At 45.1% G+C, this 26,607-nt stretch overlaps 1 protein-coding gene across 2 annotated transcripts in view; it reads left to right on the top strand.

The window, feature by feature from the left end:
- COLQ (collagen like tail subunit of asymmetric acetylcholinesterase) overlaps positions 1-26,607 on the top strand; it is a 180,888-nt gene that overhangs the window by 119,252 nt on the left and 35,029 nt on the right. For both annotated transcript variants that reach the window (XM_077268851.1, XM_077268850.1), the window contains exons 10-13: positions 4,378-4,458; positions 22,683-22,770; positions 25,476-25,594; positions 26,006-26,125. In XM_077268851.1, coding sequence (XP_077124966.1) covers positions 4,378-4,458; positions 22,683-22,770; positions 25,476-25,594; positions 26,006-26,125 — 408 coding nt within the window. The remainder of the gene's footprint in view (positions 1-4,377; positions 4,459-22,682; positions 22,771-25,475; positions 25,595-26,005; positions 26,126-26,607) is intronic.

The following is a 26,607-nucleotide window of genomic DNA, read 5'->3' as shown; positions in this document are numbered from 1 at the left end:
ACAGGACCGCCCTGTTCAGCCAGGGCCTACTGCCTTTCGCTACTATACACAGTATAGACATAACATTCCTTTCGGTTGAAGAACTCTGAGCCAGCTCTACTCGGCCCCTTTAAGGACTCACTCTCTAACCCCTACGGGTTCACTCTCTGTCCTTAGCAATAAAGTAACTTTTCAATGGGGACGCAGGGTTTACCTTCTATCCTCACCCTCATTATTACTTCTCTTACTTTCAACTATGCAGACCTCTACTTCTACCCCTACGGGCTCTCTGCATCTTTCCTGTCTTCAAAACATTATTCAAATTTCACATTTTAACAAATTCAACACATATAACTTAGCATGTAAAACAGTTACATTTCTTTTCAAGGCATCATTATGGCATTACTGTTCTGCAACAGTATCTCTCTCAAGTTCAGTTTCTCACATCCCCTTTAAGAGGAGACCAAGTCTTTCTAAGATAGCTCGTCTCCTCAGCCTACCGGCCCCTGCAAAGGTTCCGGCATGGTATCTTCGCAAAGTGTCTTTGGCTCAAACAAATAGGACAAATATCTTCGCAAAGTGTCTTTGGCTAAAACCAGTAGGGAGCACCTTTAAGAAGGTGCAAACTATTTACAAGGGAAGTTCGAATCATGCGCAGTCCATGATTTCTGCAGTTCTTTAAACTTGTGCAAAAATTTTAGGAAAGGAAAACAAACACAGGGATCCCGGGTCAACAAAGGGATCCATTAACCCTGGGCGGGTTTAGCAGCAACTTAAAGGAATAAAAGACAAACAGTAACTATTTACATTTTCATGGTATCGAGGTTTATTCTTTTTCTGGTGGCTCGGGCTCCTGAACCCCGGCCACTGTAGCACGGACACCAGCGGCAAGCTCCGTAGGGACCACCTGGTCGCCTGCTGTCTGAATTTGAAGCCTAACTCTGTCGGCAAGTTCAGGAGCTGCTACAAAGCGTACAGTAGAAACAGTAACAAGATCTGGCAGCCCTGGATTGACCACAGTTGGGGCCGCAGGTGCCATTCTCTCAGACTCGCATCGCTGAACTTTCCGGGCACGCCATCCTTGTGTGTTCCAGTGGCGGGTATATGTCACCTGATCCCCCTCCCGGAGTGGTTCACTTTCTCGATCACAGCAGGGGGTCTCCACATCGTAGCTGGCAACGAAGATGCCAGTAGGTAGACCCGACTCCCAAATGGAACCCCACCCCTTCTTTGGGTGGAATGCCGCCACCGTCCCTCGCCTGACAGCATCCGTCCCATCATAGATCATTTTTTTGCTCTGCAGTTCCCGTCTTTCAACTTCGGTGCGCTGTCCCCAATGCTGGAGCACGCATTGTTTGTATTGGTCCCAGGTAAGTATCGCAATAGTGAGACCTTCCATTGGAATCCCATCCTGCTCGACCCAGGGAACATCCCATCGGAACATCACCCCTCCTGGGTCCATTTCTATGGGCTCTCCCCACCTGGTTGGCAATGGTGGTAACAACTTCCCCAACGCACCGGGGGTGAGAACCGCTCGGTCGATTGTAAACGCGGGGTTACTGTTGTGGGGAGGATCGGTCGGGAGAGCAGAACCGTCCAGGGGAGTAGGGGCGCCGCCCATACCTGCGCCTGATGTGGTTCCATCGGTGCCGCTCCGGTCCGTTAACAAAGACGCTGGAATCTGCTGCAGCCCGGACCGGGGCTCCTCCAATGGGATGCTCGGATTCGGCTCCGCTGGCTGTGGTTCCTCCTCCTCTAACTCCGAGGTCGGGATTGGTGAACGTAACTCCGCTGTCGGATCCGCAGGCTTCCGGTCCATCTCCGGTGAAGAAGGGCAGGCCGGAACTGCTTCTTCCTCGCTCAGGCACTCGCCGTTCATCATCGCCGCCTGATAATCGCTGGCAGTGCATGCACCTAACTCCGCCATTTCTCTGAGGTCGGGCTTCTCCATCACCCGCTTCCCGCCGTTGCATCTCAGGGGGTTGTCTTCTGTTTTGGGGCAGGTCATCTCTTTGCAGCCAGAAGTGCAGGGGGCGGTAGCCATTTCTCGCGCCACACTGAGAGTCTCCGCCCATAACACACCCTCCTTCTCCTGGGGTGTAGCAATGGCGGCGCCTTTTGGCGGGAACTTCTGGCGGCCAATGGCGCAGCACACAGTCTTGCAATAAAGTACAGTCCAAGCACAGTAAATCACAGTCTCTAGGCACACATGACCTGATTCTTCAGGCTTAAGTAGAATCCTGTTCGTGACGCCAAGTTGGAGCGCCCCCCACACCGCCGCAGGGCCGAGGGGTACCCGGAGCCGGGCCTCTAGGTCTCAGTCCTGGGGTTGTCACGGTAGCTAGACCCGGTCCGTGGCCCTGTCTGTCAGTGGGGGACGTCCGGTGCAATAAGTGATGTTGTAGCGGTGCAGTTGTGGGGTGCAGGTCGCGGTAAATAACGAGGACACCAGGTTGCAGTCTCTTTACCTCTTTACTGAAGCTCTCTGGGTCCTCAGTCCGGAATACGGCTCACCAGGCTGCGCAAGTCCGGCCGGTCCAATGGCACTTCCAGAGCTCTCCTTGCAGGTGGAAATCGGTGCCTTCCTTCTAGCGCTATGTGTTGCAGTCCTTCCCTGCTGTGCTTACGGAAAGTACCCCACAACTGTTGTGTCTGTTTCTCGTGTTCCCTCACAACAACTTAATTCGCAATGATCTTCCTCGTCCCTCCAGATACTATGGTAGGAACGCACCCGTATGACGGGGAGGCTCGGAGATCTTCCGGGACTCTATCTGCGCCCCTCTCCTGTTGGTACCCCCCTTTGCCTTCCTGGGTGATGCGTGAGACAGTCCGCCTCAAGCTAACTGCCCTGCCGTAGGTCTGAGGTATGGCTTGAAACTCTTTACCTCCTCGGCGTTCCGGCCACCGGTAGTGCGCCTCAGTAAGGTGCTGCCTCTTTCAGCACAACCCTCACTGGTATCTCCTTTCGCTTGATTTCGTTTCTCACTCAGCACAATCTATCTCGCTTCTTAGTCCTTCCTTGGGCACCGCCGCTATGCTGAGCAGGCACGGTCCCTTTACGTTCTTTCCATGCCAAGCCTCTGCCAGGATCCCACCCCTGGCAGAGACCCTACAGTCTCTCCCTTCACAACACCCTCAGCCACCAGGTGTTGCTCCGTTCAATCCCGTCAGCGTTCTCTCCCTAACTTCCTGCCTGACCCCCAGTTTACCCACTATGGTGGGGAGTGGCCTAATGAATAGCACCCTTAGCTCCCCCCGGAGGCCCAGCTGTGAAATGTATTGGTGACTGTGATACCTGCTCAGAGAACTCCTTCCGTGCCATCGAACGCAGCATGGCCCCCCTTAGTGGCTGAACCATGCTACTGCAACGACCAGGACTCTGGGGCGCTGCACTTACATGTTGCAGACTGGGTCTTATTCACATGTCAGTATTTTGGTCAGTATTTCACATCAGTACTTGAAAGCCAAAATCAGGAGTGCAATCTACAGAGAGAAAAACTAAGGAGTCACATCGCTTGTGTATTTTGCAACCACTCCTGATATTGGCTTATAAATACTGGCCAAACTATGTCATGTGAATATGGCCTATAGGTTGCTATCATTAGATCTGTGTTACTGAAGTGAATAGGTTTATTCTGTGCAGTCTGACACAATCACTGTTGAGGAATGGTAACACTTACCGTAGTTGTTAATGTATTCATTGGAGAAATAGCATGAGTGCACTGGCACTGCATTCAGAGTATCTCCATGGCCAACCTGCATATATTTACTCACACATAGTTTTGCCTTGAAATATATAATTTCATCCATCATTCTATATGTGCAGAGCTACTCAAAAAAGTCACCAACTAGAGACCTTCATTTCACAGCTGTTTGCTAGACCTAGTGCTAATGCATCAAGCTGACAAATAGCCACAAGCCACACATTATGGGCCCACGAGGCACAGTTTGGGGGCCGCTGCTTAAATAAATATCTGTGACCAGTGCTATCTGTAATCAGGCCAACTTCACACGTCCAAGACTCACGGCTAGTGTACGGACCGAGATTTACAGACCTGCAGCGAGTCTCCTGGCCCTAAAGCAAAACCTAATTTATGGTTATGAGGCTGGTGATTTCATGTAAAGAGACCCACGGCTGGTCTGGAAATCATTGTCCATGCAAGGACTGTGTAAATTGGATATGTGAGGCCTGTCTTACTTTCTGAGGCTTAATTTACATTTTCACATTTTTGGATTTACTTTCTATTTCAACTATATTTTGGACAGCAATGGTTTTTCTTGACTAGTAAATAAAGTCTCTTATACAAAAGTGGATACTGTAGGAATATTATAATATTTGCTGATCAGGATTTGCATGCTATACTCAACTAATCATTGATTCATTTTCTGTAACTAAAGGGAGAGATGGGCCCAAAAGGAGAACCTGGAGTTCCAGGAAACAGAGGACCCACTGGTAGACCTGGAAAGCGGGGCAAACAGGTATTGACTGAATCTAAATAACTTCTTCTGCATGGAACTATTTTCTCTTATGGAATACATTGTTGGACTCAAATTACCTTGGTGGATTAATGATGTTTGGCTTCAACCCTAATCCCACACCGTAAAGATTTTATTTTAAGAGAAAATGTCAGTCTTCTGGCAGCAAGCCTTACAGAGATGTGCAGGGTAACCTGACGCACAAACTAGCGCACAAGAGGACTACAAGATTTCATTCTGTGATTTTATTTTTAGCTGTAAGCAACATTAGAAGTGGAAGTTTTGGATCCTTAATGGCAGTAAGAAGGTATTTTTAGTGAATGCACTTAGGTAAAAGAAGTATCTGATTAAGACCATTTGTCCTTGGAGGAGGTTCATTGTAAAACCCTTTTTGGATTACACATTATACTCCTATTCCACGTTCCTTTTATACCGGATAATACTGTAGAAGTTATGTATTCTTCTGCTTTGGAAAAGTAAATGTGTTTCAGGATTTATTATTCTATATTGTGAATGTCACATAGTAGACTGGACAATGCGGGTATCCTCTTACTGTAATGAGGTCTAAGATATCACCTTAAATATCTGTAACATCTACATGAAATAAATATCAGTATATTAGTTTAAGAAAAAGGATTTATGGTTAGAAGTTTAGGAAGGAAGAATAGATGAGCGGGAGATGTGTGATGTCCAGGAGACTATTTTCATTGGCCGTATTTGGGGTTGTTTTTCTGCTGTATAATAAATTTGGAGCCAATCAGATGCTTTTCTGATGATATTACATAATTTATAAGTTTCCTATATTACTCAGCATTGTGGATACCATTAATCCTGACAAAATCCCCAAATTCATTTGCTGAAATGCAGCCCCAAAATTGCAAGGAACCTCCACCATGTTTCACTGCTGCCTGCACACATTTTCCTTACCACTTTGACACCACTTTCCAACCCTTCTCTCTGTTATAAACAAATATTACATTTTGACACATCACTCCAAAGCATCTGCTGTCATTTTTCTACACTTGATTTCCTATATTTTTGTGCTTGGTTATGTCACTTGGCCTTGTTGCCATGTCAAAGGCATGATTTTTTTTTACCACATTTCTTCCATGAACACCACTTCATGCAAGACTTTGGTGTAGCTGGATCCCACTAGTTGCTGTCAGTTCTTAGCTCATGGCCCAGCTGAAATCTTCCGATTTCAAAGGAAGGTAAGCATGTTCCTTGGCTGACCACCAAGTCTACGTTCCTCAATGTTACCCAATTCTTGTTACTTTTTCAAAGGAACTTGAACAGCACATCTTGAAATCACTGCTTTGAAATCTTTGCCTAGGAGAGAACTTGCCAATGCAGTACATTATGTCTTGTTGCTGTGCTCAACCTTGCTATGGTGCATACTCCGTGACATGAAAAAGAACAAAATACTGGAAATAATGATATGGCCCCACAGAGCTCTTATGTTCACAGCATCAAGTTTATGTAGAACTAGCTGTTTCCAGCCAGTTAACGCTCGGCACGCTCATTGCTATCTAATTAACGCTGCTAGTGATTAAACTAAAGTAAATAATGACAACATTCAATAGCGCTTATGCAGGTGGTAAATTAACTTAAAGTGAAGTTAATAACAATAATAATAATTAAAAATCAGAATAATACTAATACATTTTATTCACAGTGTAAAATCAAAAGCAAACTGGATTCGTGTGGTAATGTGTGAGGACAGAGCCTCATGTGGTAATGTGTGAGGACGGAGCCTCGTGTGGTAATGTGTGGGGACAGAGCCTCATGTGGTAATGTGGGGGGGCGGAGCCTCATGTGGTAATGTGTGGGGACGGAGCCTCGTGTGGTAATGTGTGGGGACGCAGCCTCATGTGGTAATGTGTGAGGACGGAGCCTCGTGTGGTAATGTGTGAGCAGCGTCGGACTGGGGTGTCTGGGGCCCACCAGAGGAATGGACTCTAGGGGCCCACCCTACAGCTATATGCAAATATCTGTCATTATAGTGGAGCATCGGCTGTAAAACACCGGCGGCTGCTACACATCTACCGTGTGCCCCAATAACTGGGATGTATAATTACGGTAGTTTACATTAATGGGGTTCTTGGTAAAACAAGTTATCACTGATCCATGGGCTCCACAGGATTGGTGATCGCTTAGATCCGACCATTAGAAACTGGGGAAGTTTTATCCCTGACAGGACACTTAACACTATTTTAAAATGCAGCGGCAGGTGGGATTTCTGACTGCAGCTCCATTCATTCTCTTTGGGGCTTCCAGAAAAAAACAAGTGCAGCCACTGAGGGAATGAATGGATCAGTGATCTAGTCGGACATGCCACTCCAGTCTAATGGGGATACAAAGTTCCACATTTTGCTGAGTGGGTCCAAGCAGTCAGACCCCCACCAATCAATATGTTATCACTTATCCTGTGGAGAGGTGATTACTTTTTTCCACAGGAAACCCCTGTAAGTGCATCTCTGCCGCTGTGTACAAAGCATTAAAACTCTAATGGAAATAAAGAATCTTCTCCTAATTAATATCAGAGAGAACAAATGACCGCCATACACAACACAATCCACTATACCAAGACCACACCACATACAGGAAGAAATACCACCACACCATGACCAGACCACATAGTGACCGAATAATACTACATACAAGGGACAAATACCACCGCACCATGTCAAGACCACATATTACCACCACTTGGTGACCAAATAGCACATACAAGGGACAAATACCACAACGCCATTTCCAGACCACATATTACCACCACATAGTGACTGAATACTACAATACTGATCAGAAATAAAAAAAAACAAAAAACACAATACTATCACCATAAGGCTGCTGTCACACTAGCAGTATTTGGTCAGTATTTTACATCAGTATTTGTAAGCCAAAACCAGGAGTGGAACAATTTGAGGAAAAGTATAATAGAAACATGTGCACCACTTCTGCATTTATCACCCACTCCAGGTTTTGGCTTACAAATACTGATGTAAAATACTGACCAAATACTGAATGTGTGACGGCAGCCTAAGTGACATTATACACAGGAGATCTGTACTTAGTATGCAGTGTCTGTGTAGAGGTAATACAGAGATCACTGGTGGTATTATACACAGGAGCTCTGTATATAATGTATAGGTAATACAGTGATCACTGGTGACATTATACACAGGAGCTCTGTATATAGTATACAGTGTATAGTGTCAGTGTATAGGTAACACTGACTCACCAGTGACGTCTCTAGGTGAAGTCCTTCATCTTTCATCCAGCACAGACCGCCATCATTTCTTCCAGCCAGGACTCATTTCTGCAGGAAATAACACAGTTATCTCGAGCTCCGCTTGCAGAACACATTACTTAATTTTTCACAACTTCTACATTACACCACATGAAGAAAAAAAGGCGACATAGTGTCACTCTACACAGTAACAGGACCGCCCCCCCAATTAAAACAGTATACTCAAAAAATAAACTAAATACATCACTGCAGTAATAATATCCCTTTAATTAGCCCCTATGGTAATAATATTCCCCACCCTGACCCCGTTTATCTCATTCCTGGCTCCAGCCATATGTTCTCGCATCCTGCCCTCATGAGTATCCATTCTACCCCATATGATCTCCCCATCCTGCCCCATCTGTCTCCATTGTATCCATCCTGCCCCATGATCCAATCCTGCCCCATGTCTTTCATTCTGCCCCGTGTCTCCAATCATGCCCTGTATCTACATTCTGCCCATGCCTCCAGTCCTGCCCCCAGTGTGTCCAGCAATCTACCCCAGTGTGTCCACCATATTACCCCCAGTGTGTCCAGCAACCTGCCCCAGTATGTCCAGCATATTGCCCCAGTGTCCAGCAATCTGCCCCAGTGTGTCCAGCATTGCCCCAGACAGTGTGTCCAGCAATCTGCCCCAGTATGTCCGGCAATCTGCCCCAGTGTGTCCAGCATATTACCCCCAGTGTGTCCAGCAATCTGTCCCAGTATGTCCAGCATTGCCCCCAGACAGTGTGTCCGGCAATCTGCCCCAGTGTGTCCAGCAATCTGCCCCAGTGTGTCCAGCAATCTGCCCCAGTATGTCAAGCATATTGCCCCAGTGTGTCCAGTATTGCCCCCGGACAGTGTGTCCAGCAATCTGCCCCAGTGTGTCCAGCATATTACCCCCAGTGTGTCCAGCAATCTGCCCCAGTGTGTCCAGCATATTGCCCCCAGTGTGTCCAGCAATCTGCCCCAGTGTGTCCAGCATATTACCCCCAGTGTGTCCAGTAATCTGCCCCAGTGTGTCCAGCATATTACCCCCAGTGTGTCCAGCAATCTGCCCCAGTATGTCCAGCATTGCCCCCAGTGTGTCCAGCAATCTGCCCCAGTGTGTCAAGCATATTACCCCCAGGTTGTCCAACAATCTGCCCCAGTATGTCCAGCATTCTGCCCCCAGTGTGTCCAGCAATCTGCCCCAGTGTCCAGCACTGCCCCCAGTGTGTCCAGCAATCTGCCCCAGTGTCCAGCACTGCCCCCAGTGTGTCCAGCAATCTGCCCCAGTGTCCAGTAATCTGCCCCAGTATGTCCAGCACTGCCCCCAGTGTGTCCAGCAATCTGCCCCCAGTGTGTCCAGCAATCTGCCCCAGTGTGTCCAGCAATCTGCCCCAGTGTGTCCAGCACTGCCCCCAGTGTGTCCAGCACTGCCCCCAGTGTGTCCAGCATTCTGCCCCAGTGTGTCCAGCATTCTGCCCCAGTGTGTCCAGCAATCTGCCCCTGTGTGTCCAGCATTCTTCCCCAGTGTGTCCAGCATTCTGCCCCAGTGTGTCAAGCATATTACCCCCAGGTTGTCCAACAATCTGCCCCAGTATGTCCAGCACTGCCCCCAGTGTGTCCAGCAATCTGCCCCAGTGTCCAGCACTGCCCCAGTGTGTCCAGCGCTGCCCCAGTGTGTCCAGCACTGCCCCAGTGTGTCCAGCAATCTGCCCCAGTGTCCAGCACTGCCCCCAGTGTGCCCAGCACTGCCCCCAGTGTGTCCAGCATTCTGCCCCCAGTGTGTCCAGCATTCTGCCCCCAGTGTGTCCAGCATTCTGCCCCCAGTGTGTCCAGCATTCTGTCCCAGTGTGTCCAGCATTCTGCCCCAGTGTGTCCAGCATTCTGCCCCAGTGTCCAGCACTGCCCCTAGTGTCCAGCACTGCCCCTAGTGTGTCCAGCACTGCCCCTAGTGTGTCCAGCACTGCCCCTAGTGTGTTCAGCACTGCCCCCAGTGTCCAGCATTCTGCCCCCGTGTGTCCAGCATTCTGCCCCAGTGTGTGTCCAGCATTCTGCCCCAGTGTGTCCAGCATTCTGCCCCAGTGTGTGTCCAGCATTCTGCCCCAGTGTGTGTCCAGCATTCTGCCCCAGTGTGTGTCCAGCATTCTGCCCCAGTGTGTGTCCAGCATTCTTCCCCAGTGTGTGTCCAGCATTCTTCCCCAGTGTGTGTCCAGCATTCTGCCCCAGTGTGTGTCCAGCATTCTGCCCCAGTGTGTGTCCAGCATTCTGCCCCAGTGTGTGTCCAGCATTCTGCCCCAGTGTGTGTCCAGCATTCTGCCCCAGTGTGTGTCCAGCATTCTGCCCCAGTGTGTCTCCAGCATTCTGCCCCAGTGTGTGTCCAGCATTCTGCCCCAGTGTGTCACCAGCATTCTGCCCCAGTGTGTCACCAGCATTCTGCCCCAGTGTGTCTCCAGCATTCTGCCCCAGTGTGTGTCCAGCAATCTGCCCCCAGTGTGTGTCCAGCATTCTGCCCCCCCAGTGTCCCCCACTGCTCCGGGGGCCCCCCCCCCGGCCGCCCCCCACCCACCCTCCTTGAAGACGATACTCACCCTGCTTCAGCGATGGTCTCGGCGTCTGCTCTGCGCTGCATCTTCTTCCTGCTTGTGCGGTCATGTGATAATGCTGATTAAAGTCATGAATATGCGCATATTAATGAGCTTAATGAGCGGTACCACGTGACCGCACAAGCAGGAAGAAGATGCAGTGCAGAGCAGACGCCGAGACCATCGCTAGAGCAGGGAGAGTATCGTCTTCAAGGAGGGTGGGCGGGGGGCGGCCGGGGGGGCCCCCGGAGCAGTGGGGGCCCCTGGAGCAGTGTGGGCCCTGCCAGCAGGTGTCAGTGCCTGGGCCCACCGGAGGATCCTCCGGTTCTCCGGTGGGCCAGTCCGAGCCTGTGTGTGAGGACGGAGCCTCGTATGGTAATGTGTGGGGACAGAGCCTCGTGTGGTAATGTGTGGGGACGGAGCCTTGTGTGGTAATGTGTGAGGATGGAGCCTCGTATGATAATGTGTGAGGACGGAGCCTCATGTGGTAATGTGGGGGGATTGTGTGTGGTAATGTGGTGGGGGGTGGGATTATGTGTGGTAATGTGGTGGGGGTGGGATTATGTGTGGTAATGTGGGGGGGCAGAATTATGTGTGGTAATGTGGTGGGGGGCGGGATTATGTGTGGTGGGGGGCGGGATTATGTGTGGTAATGTGGTGGGAGGGCGGGATTATGTGTGGTAATGTGGTGGGGGGCGGGATTATGTGTGGTAATGTGGTGGGGGGCGGGATTATCTGTAGCAATGTGGTGGGGGGCGGGATTATGTGTGGTAATGTGGTGGGGTGGTGGGATTATGTGGTAATGTGGTGGGGGCAAGATTATGGGTGGTAATGTGGTGGGGGGCCGTTTTTATGTGTGGTAATGTGGTGGGGGGGATTATGTATGGTAATGTGGTGGGGCGGGATTATGTGTGGTAATGTGGTGGGGGCGGGATTATGTGTGGTAATGTGGTGGGGGCGGGATTATGTGTGGTAATGTGGTGGGAGGGCGGGATTATGTGTGGTATTGTGGTGGGGGGCGGGATTATGTGTGGTAATGTGGTGGCGGGCGGGATTATCTGTAGTAATGTGGTGGGGGGCGGGATTATGTGTGGTAATGTGGTGGGGGGCAGGATTATGTGTGGTAATGTGGTGGGGTGGTGGGATTATGTGTGGTAATGTGGTGGGGGCGAGATTATGGGTGGTAATGTGGTGGGGGGCCGTTTTTATGTGTGGTAATGTGGTGGGGGGGATTATGTATGGTAATGTGGTGGGGGCGGGATTATGTGTGGTAATGTGGTGGGGGCGGGATTATGTGTGGTAATGTGGTGGGGGCGGGATTATGTGTGGTAATGTGGGGGGTGGGATTGTGTGTGGTAATGTTGTGGGGGGGCGGGATTATGTGTGGTAATGTGGTGGGGGGCGGGATTGTGCGTGGTAATGTGGTGGGGGGCGGGATTGTGCGTGGTAATGTGGTGGGGGGGCGGGATTGTGTGTGGTAATGTGGTGGGGGGCGGGATTGTGTGTGGTAATGTGGTGGAGGGCGGGATTTTGTGTGGTAATGTGGTGGGGGGCGGGATTGTGTGTGGTAATGTGGTGGAGGGCGGGATTGTGTGTGGTAATGTGATGGGGGTGGGATTGTGTGTGGTAATGTGGTGGGGGGCGGGATTGTGTGTGGTAATGTGGTGGGGGCAGGATTGTGTGTAATAATGGGGTGGGGGGGCAGGATTATATGTGGTGATGTGGTGGGGGCAGAGCTACTGTGCAGGGGGCGTGATTAGCGAGTAATCACGATGCCTCGTGTATATAGATTGTATCAATAGACCGAAGGATTTGCACAAACCTTCATTCACAGAAGATGTGTCCTTAAGGTACCTTCACACTCAGCAACTTTACAACGAGAACGACAACGATCCGTGACGTTGCAGCGTCCTGGATAGCGATATCGTTGTGTTTGACATGCAGCAGCGATCTGGATCCCGCTGTGATATCGCTGGTCGGAGCTAGAAGTCCAGAACTTTATTTGATCGTCAGGTCGGCGTTTATCGACGTGTTTGACAGCAAAAGCAACGATATCAGCGATGTTAAACATGGAGCTAACGACCTGTGAGAACGATAAGTGAGTCACCGTTACGTCACAGGATCGCTCCTGCATCGTTCTGGAGTTGCTGTGTTTGACGTCTCTACAGCGACCTAAACAGCGACGCTGCAGCGATCGGCTCGTTGTCTATATCGCTGCAGCGTCGCTGAGTGTTACGGTACCTTTAGTTCTCCAACATGTTTGGAACAACTTCCCTGCCGAGTTCCTTAAAAAAAAGTGTGAAAATGTACTTAGAAGAATGAATGCCGTTTTGAAGGAAAAGGGTGGTCAGTGTCACATATTGATTTGATTTAGATTTATCTTTGTTCATTCACTTTGTATTTTGTTAATTGATAAAAATAAACTATTACTTCTATTTTCAAACGCATTCTTACTTTGCAGAATTTTTCTACTCCTGCCTAAAACGTTTGCACAGTAATATTTATAAATTAGTTTAAATGCAGTGTACTAAAAAAATAATATTACAACAATATATCATTTTTGCAATTTCTGCTAGTTCCTAAAAAAATACTTATGGTACTTATTTTTTAGTTACTGCTGTGGAGTAACATACTGAAAGGCTGACATATTATGTTACTAAGTCAATGTTTGGCAGTGAATGACTCCCTGGAGTGTAATTATCAGATCCATTAAAAAATATGCATGAATTCTAAACCTTCTTTTCCAATGATTCTAGTAATAAGATATTATAAGGGTTCTTATATCAATTGAATGATTAACTCATTTTTGGCTATTGCTGGTTCAGCACAAGACACATGACATCATGCTGTCAGTTATATATAGCTTTTGAATTTTATTTTTTATCAATAGTAATGACCTCATATTGTGTTACCTATTTGAAAAAATATCCTTTTAAAGCGCTTATATTGTAACTCTAAGGCCGGCGTCACACTAGCGAGTCTTACGGACGTAAGAGCGCAGAAAATACGTCCGTAAAACTCGCCAAACAAACGGCACAATTATTCTCAATGGGGCTGCTCCTATCAGCCGTATATTACGGTTCAGTATTATACGGCTTTCTACTGCCGTACAAAATGGCAGCATGCTGCGTTTGTCAGCGTATTGCGCAAAAAAAGCCAATGAAAGTCTATGGGGGCGAGAAAAATACGGATTCCACACGGACCAGCAGTGTGACTTGCGAGAAATACGCAGCGGTGTTAGTGAAAAGTCAGTAATTCAATTGCCGGCTTTTCATTTCTCCTGCCTAAACCCGACAGGATATGAGACATGGTTTACATACAGTAAACCATCTCATATCCCCTTTTTTTTGCATATTCCACACTACTAATGTTAGTAGTGTGTATGTGCAAAATTTGGGCGCTGTAGCTGCTATAATAAAGGGTTAAATCGCGGAAAAAATTGGCGTGGGCTCCCGCGCAATTTTCTCCGCCAGAGCGGTAAAGCCAGTGACTGAGGGCAGATATTAATAGCCAGGAGAGGGTCCATGGTTATTGGCCCCCCCCGTGGCTACAAACATCTGCCCCCAGCCACCCCAGAAAAGGCACATCTGGAAGATGCGCCGATTCTGGCACTTGGCCACTCTCTTCCCACTCCCTGTAGTGGTGGGATATGGGGTAATGAAGGGTTAATGCCACCTTGCTATTGTAAGGTGACATTAAGCCAGATTAATAATGGAGAGGCGTCAATTATGACACCTATCCATTATTAATCCAATTGTCTGAAAGGGTTAAAAAACACACACACACATTATTAAAAATTATTTCAATGAAATAAACACACAGGTTGTTTTAGTATTTTATTGTTCTCTCAATCCATCAGAAGACCTTCGCTTGGCAAAATAATAAACCCACAAGATACATACCTTCCGATGATCTGTCACGTCCAACGAGGTAATCCATCTGAAGGGGTTAATTATTTTACAGCCAGGAGCTGCGCTAAAGCACTCGCTCGTGGTTGTAATCCCCGGGTAATGAAAGGAAATCTGAGTGATCTTTACTTACATTGAGTTGCGGTGAGGCGCCCTCTGGTGGATGTTCTCATGAACTGGAGCCTTGGAAAAGTTCCCACGCTCGAGTTCATATGAGTTCATCCACCAGAGGGCGCCTCACCGCAACTCAATGTAAGTACAGATCACTCAGATTTCCTTTCATTACCCGGGGATTACAACCACGAGCGAGTGCTTTAGCGCAGCTCCTGGCTGTAAAATAATTAACCCCTTCAGATGGATTACTTCGTGGGACGTGACGGTTCACCAGAGGGTATGTATCTTGTGGGTTTATTATTTTGCCAAGCGAAGGTCTTCTGATGGATTGAGAGAACAATAAAATACTAAAACAACCTGTGTGTTTATTTCATTAAAATAATTTTTAATAATGTGTGTGTGTTTTTTAACCCTTTCAGACAATTGGATTAATAATGGATAGGTGTCATAATTGACGCCTCTCCATTATTAATCTGGCTTAATGTCACCTTACAATAGCAAGGTGGCATTAACCCTTCATTACCCCATATCCCACCGCTACAGGGAGTGGGAAGAGAGTGGCCAAGTGCCAGAATAGGCACATGTTCCAGATGTGCCTTTTCTGGGGTGGCTGGGGGCAGATGTTTGTAGCCATGGGGGGGCCAATAACCATGGACCCTCTCCTGGCTATTAATATCTGCCCTCAGTCACTGGCTTTACCGCTCTGGCGGAGAAAATTGCGCGGGAGCCCACGCCAATTTTTTCTGCGATTTAACCCTTTATTTTAGCAGCTACAGCGCCCACATTTTGCACATACACACTACTAACATTAGTAGTGTGGAATATGCAAAAAAAAGGGGGATATGAGATGGTTTACTGTATGAAAACCATGTCTCATATCATGTCGGGTTTAGGCAGGAGAAATGAAAAGCCGGCAATTGAATTAGCGGCTTTTCACATATATCGCGCTGAATGAAATATAAATACAGAATATATATATATGTGTCTCAATGACATATATATATATATATACACTGTATATATGTTTTACCGAAGATTTGAGCACATAAATCCATTAGATGTCGGTTTTGCAAGCCTGCGAGAAAATCTCGCAGTACGGATGCCATACGGATTACATACGGAGGATGCCATGCGCAAAATACGCTGAAACACCCTGACTACGGATCACTATTTTGGAAATATTTCTCCGTATTACGGCCGTATTACGGCCGTAAAAAACTGAGCGTATTGTCTTACGCTGAGTGTGACGCCGGCCTAATTGTGAGAAACTTTCTTAAATATTTTATTTAGGTCTTATAGAAAAGATTCCCTGTGCTTGTTTTTCTGTTTTTATGGCAAGATGTACTCTGTTTTTATGGCAAGATGTTATATTGCAGTACATCACAGCATTTTGTCTGCGGACAGATTTGCTGCAGTAAGGGCATGTACACACTGAGTTTCTGCTCCAAAAACTCCTCAAAAAGCTGTGTGAACATTCCCTAAGATAGTTTGAGTCTGAGTTAGCAATTAAGAGATCTAGTGACAGCCCACTCCTCAGAGGACGGGCACAGTAGGGAAGTGACAGACGGACAATATGAATTGCCATAACGCAACTTTTGTTTTACATAGAGGCGTTACACTTGGTGGTTACAGACATCCAGCATACTATTATTGGTTACAAAATATAGACACCTTGCTTTTCAGCTTCAAGGTAGAAGTACGGTATATACAGTGTTAAATATAGGAACAATGTGCCAGCACTCTTTCTATGAGCAAGCAAGTATTTCTTCATTTACTTCAGAGAGGGGGACAGTTGCCCATCTATGAGTAGCTTAGCTTGCAATACTGTAGAGGGTGAGCCACTCCTCAGCTTTCAGTTAGCCAGACTTGTGACTCCTCCCCTGTGTGAAAATGGGTCTACAACATCTAAATGAGTTTAGCTTACGCTGGCACAGTGTCCCGCATGGTATATCACAATAAGCTATATACAAAATAAGGTATTCACTAATTCATTAGTTTGCCCACTACTAGGACAACCCCTTCTTGATCAAAATGTTTGGCAGCCATAAAATAATAAAGCTTATACTCGCCTCCCATACCGGTGCTGTACCCGCGGTGTCGGCAGTCGCTCTCCCTGGGCTGTTGTGCGGTGACACGTGAGCCTGGTATCCAATCAGCACTGGCATCACTGTCCCCGCCTTTGGACAAATCGAACATGAAGAGAAGTCCGGAAGTCCGGACTGCAGCTGATCCCAGACTTCCGCCTCATGTTCGATTTTTGCAAAGGCGGGGACTGTGATGCCAGTGCTGATTGGGCACCGGCGTCATGTGTCACAGCCCCGCTCGAGAGCCCCGGTAAGAATGACTGACAACACTGCGGGAACAGCAGCGGCATGGAAGATGAGTAAAAGTTTACTGTTTTATGGGGGCCAAGGGAGGAGTATAAGAAGTTTTCCAAGTAGTGGACAACTTTTTTAACATCATTTAAGGAATCACACAAACAATATAAACTAAATTATAAGTAGTTCGACCTGAAGACATTAAGTTCTGGCACTCTATACTAGAACCGCAGTCTATATGAGGTGCATCAATCACTTGTTGTTGCACGCCATGCTGATATTGTTTGCTGGCTTAAAGCACCACTCCAGCATTTTTTTTTTATTTTACCGCTGCAGTGGTGTCACTAATCTAAGTTTCTTGCCCCAAGTAATCTACTTACCAGCTGCCGTCTTCTTCTGTTATCGATGCTGCTCTGTCATGTTCTGCAGGTTGTGACCTGCCAGATCGCTCCAGTGTTTTCTTGGCGAGCCGGAGGTCACACCTGAATGTAAGTCTATATGAGAGCCAGAACAGGACCAGAATGATGCCAGAATGAGTTTCTCATACACATACATGTATATCTTGTGATTATTGCCTCTGTTTTCTGGTCAGTCAGGAGTTGCCATCACAACAGCTCGTAAGTATAATACTAGGGGCAGAGAACCTAGTTTAGTAGCACCACTCCAGCACTAAAATATAAAAAATCTTTGGAGTGGTGCTTTAAAGGCATACACATAGGAGACAGCATTATTCATACCACTATAGTACTAGAAAAGGGGTGCAGCGTGACTTTGTAATCCTTAAAATAAACTCAGACATATTTCATATGATGGGGCTATAACAAGTCTCTGCATATGGGCCTGAAATTCAACATATTCACACTGATGGCTTGGGACGAACCCTACAATACCACTTGCTAAAGGATCCAAATGTGACAACAGCCATAGAAAGCAAGAAGTAGAATTTACCACCCTATTATTGTGATTGTAGCAGCAACCAATTGATTTATGTTAGAACTTCAGCCCAAAGTATAACCAGATTTTAGATGCAAAAATATTTCATACTGAAAAAAAGAAAACCTTTCTGCATATGATTTAGACCCTCCATAACCTTTTGGCCTTTTAACAGTAGTTATTGTTGTAGTGTGGCAAGTTTGGGCATCCTGAATGGTTAGTATCTAGTAGCACCCACTTTTGAAAGTATCACAGCTTGTAAACGCTTTTTGCAGCCAAGAGTCTTTCAATTCTTGTTTGAGAAATTTTCTTCCTTGGAAAATTCTTCCAGTCCTGTGAGATTCCCTGGTCATCTTGCATGCACTGCTATTTTGAGGTCTAATCACAGATTTTCAATAATGTTCTGATCAGAAGATTGTGAGGCCATTGTAAAACCTTCAGCTTTCTCCTTTTGAGGTCGTCTACTGTGGATTTTGACTTGTGTTTAGGATCTTTATCCATTTGTAGAAGCCATCCTCTTTTCCACTTCAGCTTTTTTCAGATGGTGCCATGTTTGCATCAAGAATTTGTTGAAATTTCATTGAATCTATTCTTCCCTCTACCCATGAAATTTTCCCATGCCATTGGCTACAAGACAACCCCAAAGCATGCTTGATCCACCCCCATGCTTAATAGTTGGTGAGATGTTCTTTTCCTGAAATTCTGAAATTCTGTGCCCTTTTTTCTCCACATATATCTTTGATCATTGGGGCCAAAGCATTCTATTTTAACGTCATAGGTCCACATGACTTGTTTCCAAGATGCATCAGGCTTGTTTAGATCTTATTTTACATACTTCTGGCGCTGAATTTCATGGTGAGCGTTCAGGAGAGGTTTTCTTCTGATGACTCTTAAATGAAGGTCATATTTGGGCAGGTGTCTTGGAAGAGTAGAACGATGTGCTGGAGTCTGCTAAATGTTTCTGAAGGTCTTTTGCAGTCAAGTGTGGGTTTTGATTTGCCTCTCTAACAATCCAATGAGCAGCTCTCACTGAAATTTTGCTTGGTCTTCCAGAACTTATCTTGACTTCCGCTGTTCCTGTTAACTTCCACAATGACATTTCGAACTGAGGAAAGAGCAACTTGAAACCATTTTTCTATCTTCTTATAGTCTTCTCCTGCTTTGTGGGCCTTCACCATTTTCATTTTCAGAGTGCTAGGCAGCTGCTTAGAACCACCCATGGCTGCTGTTTTTTGGCACAAGACTAGAGGAGGCTGGGGTTTTTTGAAGCTGGGAAATTTGCATCACCTGGCCTTTCCTAATGATGATAGTGAACAAGTCATAACCCTAACTGGCTAAGTAAGGTCTAAAACCTTGGTCAAGGTTATCTGAGCACACAAATCTCCAAGGATGTTAGTGATGCACTATATCTGGAGCTGTCTCTAAAGTGGCAGTTACAAGTGGGTATCATCTGTATAATACAGCTGATATTCTCCATGTATGGTGAATGCCAAGATCCATACACACTTTCTTGCAAAAAGGATGGTTTTTACAGGGTTAATCAATCAAGCACCTTAGATGGAAAGGGACATTTTTCATTTACTGAGAGCTCACACTTAACCTCCCAAAATATTAAGCAATAAACAATAAGTAGTTTTAAAGTGTCATCAATGTATTCTCATGGCACAGTAAACCTGAAATATTTGCTGTAGGTCTCTATGTCTTCTGGACATCTTCTCTTCCCTATATAACACTTCTTCTGGTTTGCTGGTTCTAATTTCCAGACTCATTAATTTCCCCTGAATGGAGAAGGGTTGGAGGGGGCATTTTATTTTGTCAGCCGCCCCAGAAATTTTATCGGTGGCCCAGCACAGAGGATCAGAATTGTTATAGACCCTGTAGAATGCAAATCAAATGATCAAATTAACTCTTCTTGCCCTAATGTTCAGAGCCATGAGAGAGCAGATTCACATGCAGAGGGCTACTTTTATATGAATGCAATGTGCAAGACTTTATAGAAATGTCAATCTGTAAATGCACAAGATGTAACAGTGCATGTAGTGTCCATTACAGCTGAAGATTAATGAGCGTGTTGATGGGACATCTGGTGAGCTTGCCCTCTTCTAGTGTACACATTAGTTTTCAGTGTGCATGTCCAGCATACATCTCTATATAAATATCCCTTCTGAAAACTCATCTAAAATAAGAAGTGTTACTTCCCCATCCATTTTAAGAGCCGTCTTAAGATGCCACCATCCCTACACTTTCTTTTACTAAATGATGAGTGACATCCTAATCAATGTATCATTCAGTCATTTCTTTTATTAACTTATTCTAAACTATCATACTTCTTTTTTATTCCAATGCTTGTCCTTGAAGTCAATGTTGTGACATGGTGAATTTGTGCTACTGATTAGTAAAATTACGCAGATTTCATAATGTAAAAAGTTATCTCGATGCAGAAAATGTAACTTGACATTTAACTATACAAACTCAATGGATTTTTGTTGTGTTTAGTTGGGAGAGTTAAAGGGGTTGCCTGGGATTATCATGAAAGTCTGCTTTCACGCTGTGTGACCACAGACTTGTAAATCCTTACATTGTGCGAGACCGAACGGTCATGTGACCGCAAGTATTCAATATGCTTACTCCCGGCCCGCACGTCTAGTCGGAATGTGGCCAGAAGTATGAAAATTGCATACTTGCTGTCACATGACCACTCCATCCCGGTATCAGAGAATCCTTACAGCATGCAGTGCGTGTGATTGCGAGGATTCACAAGTCTGCAGTCACAGAGTTACTGCAGACTTTCATGATGAGCTCGGAGAACCCACCTTAATTTTCTGCATCGTGATATGTTTCTAGTAAGTTAAGCCCTCATGCACTTTAGATAGCTGTCGGCAGAACAATAGTTTGGTTGATCATTCACTGGTAGCTATTGCCCAAACTCAGGAGCGCTTGCTTAGCCTAGTGCTCCTGTGTTCTCTATGAGGGAGGGACCCAGACATCTCTGGAAGAGGCTTATCTCTTTAAAAAACAAAAGTGTTGGCAATCCATAATTGAACAAGCTGGATCCTTATCTTCCCTGACACATTAGACTTTTGGCTGAACCCCTCAATAACAACAACTTCAGCCGATATTAGTCTAATGTAACTGTGTAATTTCTCTGTTTTTAAACTGTTTTTAAATCAGTAATCAGCTGCGATCCCATGTTGTCCTCTCTTTTGTGTCCTCCCCTTCACATGAAATGTGGTACATTCAGACCATGGTTCTGCATGGTTAGACACAGCATTACACAGTACTGTGCACAGCTGTGGCACATTTATAAGATTACCAGAACTGTAGAAAAATAATATAGCCCGCACATCCAAGAATCATACAATGGCCTAATGCCACTAGGCAAAAATTTACAAAACTGAACATGAGGTTCTTAGTTTACATTCTGATCAGACTGTATGAAGCCCACTGCCACATCATGGTGAACCTCTTAGTGGGTTACTAGCCGGAAAGGTATGGTATCGTGTGCAAACCACTGTCACAGCAACAATGCATCACCAGAGCTGGTGACCTGGTGCCTCACAGCACCCATGCTGCATGGCTGAGTCCCCATGACTCCAGGCCACACCACCCCACAAGCACAACACCACAGCAATGATGGTCCCCACACAGCACGAACACCAGGTGAATACTGTAGATGAAAAAAACCTCACCTTCCATAAGGGGCTTGCCAAAGAGGTTCTGCCTATTTTTGCTCTCAGTCCACAGTCTGAACATGCGGAGGATGAGGTTTTTTTACATCCATTGAGTTGGTGTTGGTGCTGTGTGGCAGCCATTGTTGCTGTGCTTATGGGTGGTGCAGCCTGGAATTATGGGGACTCAGCCTTGTAACATGGGTGCTGTGAGACATCAGGTCACCCCGCTCTGCTGGTGCTCTGTCACTGTGACAGTGGTTTGCACACTTCATAGCACCTTTTAGGTTAGGGTCCATCTGAGAGGTTCACCATGACGTGGCAGTGGGCTTCATACAATATGATCAGAATGTTGCACTAAGAACCTCATGTTCAGTTTTGTAAAGAGACAAGCTGCTAACAGAGAAATTTGACAGCTGCTTTCTAGGCTCTCTTCTTTGAAAACAAACACATTTATGTTTGCAGAGCCAAATGTTCCTGTGTATGAGGATGTTAGGAGAACTACAATTGTTCTGCTGACAGCTATACAATTATTGGGGTTTTTATTCACTCTCTGGTTGGGTTGAATTTACAGTAAGGACTGGAGTCAACAATGTTAAATATTGATTTCCACTTTCATTATGTTTTTTTTCTACTAAAGTTAATGAAAACAACTCAGTTTCATGAGGCAGTTGTTTTTCATACATACATGACATGGATGTTTTAGTTCTCCATTTTTTTATGTGCAGTCACTTTATTTTTGTATTTTAAAACCATTCAGTGTTTGTAATGGAAAACGCCAATGATCTAATCCAAGGCTGAAACTCTACCCTGCTCATCCCTGCTCAAAATCTTGTTGATGACAAACTTTAATTACCTAATAAGTAATGGACAGAGAGGAGCAAGATGCTATGCTATCAGCAGAGAATAGAGACGTACAAGCTTGTGGTGACCACTTAATGTCGCCTATCGTTTAAGTATTCTGAAAATTCATCTTTACTAACATAACGATTTCTAAAATGTGGTTTTCTCACGTTCAGTAGTTAACCACTACTCTGTTCAACCAATGTCCATGCACCAGCATATTTGCCATATTGATTACTTCTGTTTTCAAATCAGAAACCGATCTGCTGTAAGTGAACATATGACAGATATTCATTCATCACTGCTTTTATTTGAAGAATTATATAATCAGGACTGGATTCACTCTCCTCTCCTTGGGACAAATCAGGACATACAGTGAAAATGAGAGCGCAGCCGCAGCTCTCACTTCTCCAGATGTCAATTACATCTGCAGGAGAGTGAAGCCAGCGCTGATTGACCACTGTCGCGCAAGCTCTGGATGAGCCAGAACGATGTGTACAACCCCTTTAAACATTTGTCAAATGCAGTGTGTTTTGTGTATAGAAATTATTATTATTATTATTCAAGATAATTATATTGTCGTTTTTATTATTTTTTAGGGAGACAAGGGCATGACTGGTGCCATGGGCCTTATGGGTCCCCCGGGAAGACCAGGGTCTACAGGTCAACCTGGGCCACCAGGACCAGGTAAAATGGATCACTGTTCTAAATCAATTTTGGTGACCGTTGAATCACACCTGATCTTTGTAAATTTTAGTCCGCTGAATCTAAACATGAGATCGGTTTATTCCAATCAGATCCTGTTTTCACACAAGTTGCTGGTCTTATTTAATGTAACTGCACAATTCAGCTTGTGTTGAATGTGTAAAAGAAAAGCTTTGTGAGCGGCAGCCAGGGCTATAGTCATGGCCCGCACAGATGTCTGCTTTAGCGCGCCCTGGCCACCCCTCACCACAAAAACCCAGTCCCACTGTCTCTCATGCCTGGTTCTCAGGGTCCTCTCTGAGTCACAGAGAAACTTCTTCCTTCACTTTAGGGCATAAAGAGATAGAGTCCAGTTCCAACTTTAAATGAACAACTTTACTTGATTACATACACAGCACGTCCAGATCAGTTACAGCATTGACATGGTATTCCACACAGTACACATCCTTCACTCTCCCTGGGCTCCTCTTCACATCTCTGGGTACGCTCCCAGGTCGTACCATCTCGCTCACTACTACAGGTGTTATGATCCCAATGGCAGGGGACCTCAAAGATTACAGCAAAGTCTGCAAAACATAAATACCAGCTCATAGGGAAGTGGTAACTAGGCTGACCATATACCTGATCCTAGCGCAAACACTAACAGCAGCCGGGGAACGTGCCTACGTTGATTCTAGACGTCTCGCGCCAGCCGGAGAACTAACTACCCCTATCAGGGAAAATAAGACCTCTCTTGCCTCCAGAGAAAAGACCCCAAAGTAATACAAGCCCCCAACAAATAATAACGGTGAGGTAAGAAGAAAAGACAAACGTAAGAATGAACTAGATTTAGCAAAGAGAGGCCCACTGACTAATAGCAGAATATAGTAAGAAGACTTATATGGTCAGCAAAAAACCCTGCAAAATATCCACGCTGAATATCCAAGAACCCCCAAACCGACTGACAGTGTGGGGGGAGAATATCAGCCCCCCTAGAGCTTCCAGCAATAACAGGAATCACATATTGTACAAGCTGGACAAAAAATATGAACAATGCAAATGATCAAGAGTACGAAAGCAGGACTTAGCTTATCTTGCAAAGAACCAGGACCTGAAGACAGGAGCAAACAGAAGTGAACTGATTACAAAGAAGCCAGGCACTGGACTGAGAATCCAGGAAGTTTCAATAGCAACACCCCAGGCCTAACGAAGCAGGTGAGCACAAACCTGGTAAAAGACAATCCAAGTGCCAAATCACTAGTGACCACAAGAGGGAGCCAAAAAGTATAGTTCACAACATACAGGGTCCTCCCATTATGGCTTAACTACTTTCAGGAATTCCCCTGTCTATTTTGCAACAGACATAAGGGCATCTGCGCACATAGAAAGCTGCCATGTCTTAGAACAACCTGCGTTTCTATTCTACTGTAACTTCTGCGATAACCTTCTCTTGTAGCTTCTGGCCACTATAGACCTTGGACGGCTGGGTTCCTAGCTTTACCACGTTGCGGGGTCACTATGCTGTCCCAGGGCTCTAAGGACCATCCAGACTGTTTGGGCTCCCTGGCCCTACTGCCCACAACCAGGAACTGTTCCTAGCTTACCCACAGTGGCCCTCCTATGTAAACTATGTACATTAATGTACCCCCTTCTAGTGTCCTAATTGAGGTACTGCACTTTCCCTAAGTAACGGTATACATTCAACAGCACATGAGTAAAAATAGTGTATACAGTTATATGCATTGCACATTAAAACAGAGGGGTGGGGTACACGTCAGTCCTGGTACACCCCTTACAGCTTTATAGGGCAAAATGGGCACCACATAAGGTGTGCTGGTTGTGGGATCTTAGACTGTGGACAAAAGGTCAGAGAAAATGTATCAGCTTTGGTGTTCCTATGATCTGGCCATAAAATCAAAACCATGTTGATAACTGCTATTTTTGCCTGATGAAGATCACTGTCTTTACAACAAAAACAAGACATTCCATTGAGTACCCAAATCTCACCTCAGCGCTAAGATCAGTTGCTCACTTTTGATTAAGTCCTTATTCCAACCTTCTCTACATTAGAAAGTTTGAACGACAATCCTTCCATGTGCTTGAAGAAGCTAATGATTTTCTGGCCTCAGGAGTCGAAGCTGAAAAGTGCCAGATATTCCCTCAAGCTGAGATAAATGATCTTGTGTGGGATCTGAATCTACCAGTCTTCAGTAGAGGTTACTAAGTTCAAGGCTGAATAAAAAGAATCTGTTGGTGTCTATCGGGTCAAGCTGCATTTGCTTCAAAGCCATTAGAACTACTTCCCCTGAAATCTTGGATCTATGAGTGAAGAGCAAGGAGAAAGCTTCTAGAAGGACATTAAGACCATGGAACACCGATATAAAGGCAGATGGAACATAAAAGTGATGGCAGACTATTCCAGTGAGACAACCCTGATCATTGCTATTGCAGAAATTTAAAAAAAGAGAAAATTTGTGCCTAAGAATTAGGAATTTACACAACTAAGGATCTTTTGGTTAACCCTAGAATGCGTGACACCACAAATCTACACTTTTACGTAACGGGGACCTTTTAGGCCCCGTGCTAAATAAATCTAATGTTTTGTCCATCATTCTGCAATGCTTTTCCTTTCTTTTTGATTTTTAAGACAGAAGATACAATTAATATTTTGTTATTATTTTTGCAAATATATGTTTTTTCTTTCTCAGGACAACTAGTTGTAGGACCAAAAGGAGAGCGAGGGCTTCCTGGACCTCCAGGGAGATGTCATTGCAAACATCCTCAGTCTGTGATTGATGAATCGTTAAATGGTTATAACTACGCCAAGGTAATACTGTGATAATTAATATAATGAAGCTCAGGGTTGCATGTTGTGTATGTGTACATAGATATGCCAAACTTTAGTGATAATTGGTCACACTTGGAGAACAGGGAAAACTACTAAAAAGCAGAATAGAATCAGTGTATCAAGAATATTCACATATTTATATACATATACGTTTAACAGTTAGGAATTTTTGGTATGGAGAAGTTATAAGATTACCAGATCCATTCATTGTCATACAGTTTCTGTTCAGAATGTGAAATTTTTCCCTTCTGCCTTGTTTAAAGTTACTTTAAAGTTACACTAGTGTGGCTATTTTTTCCCCTTATGTCTTCCCTTTATCCAAAAAATAGATAATTTCAATAACAAAATAATGTGGATTTTTTTTTGTATTTACATTTTTATGTATCACAGATTTTTCTAGTCAATGGTCAGGAGGAGCTAGACAGGTTCGATATTGAGAATGCATTAGTTTTCCGTAAGGACCGAAGATCCCTTTATTACAGAGATACAAACGGATATTTCCCTATACAGGTAAGAGAATTATATTTTGGATATATGATAAGTTCTTTCCTATTGTAGTCTCAACATCCCTTGACTTTTGCACTGCTCCATAGAGGTGTACTTCAACTATTCCCTTAATTTCTTAAAAAAAAAGTCACCTCCCCCCAACAATGATTCGGAGTAAACAAATATATATGTTTGGTACTGTCACGATTATGACAAACCACAGAATAAAGATATGTTATCATTCATATGCGTATGACACATTGCGAAATAAAATGGGAGATTTTGTGAAAAAAAATATTTTGTAACTCTGCACTTACAGTATCCCAAAATGGTACCATTAAATTTTTCAGCAATAAATATAATTTTACATCTATGGTAAAAAGAGCACTAAAATGTAAAAAAAATATGTACATATTTGGTATTGCCACATGTTATTTTCTCTAATTGTATGAGTCTCAAATGTGAGGATGAAAGAGTGAAAACACAAAATTACTAGATCATTAAGG

Source organism: Ranitomeya variabilis, chromosome 6 (genome assembly GCF_051348905.1).
Source record: "Ranitomeya variabilis isolate aRanVar5 chromosome 6, aRanVar5.hap1, whole genome shotgun sequence".
NCBI lineage: Eukaryota > Metazoa > Chordata > Amphibia > Anura > Dendrobatidae > Ranitomeya > Ranitomeya variabilis.
Note: the sequence above shows the minus strand (reverse complement) of the source record. Positions and strands in the feature narration are given on the sequence as shown.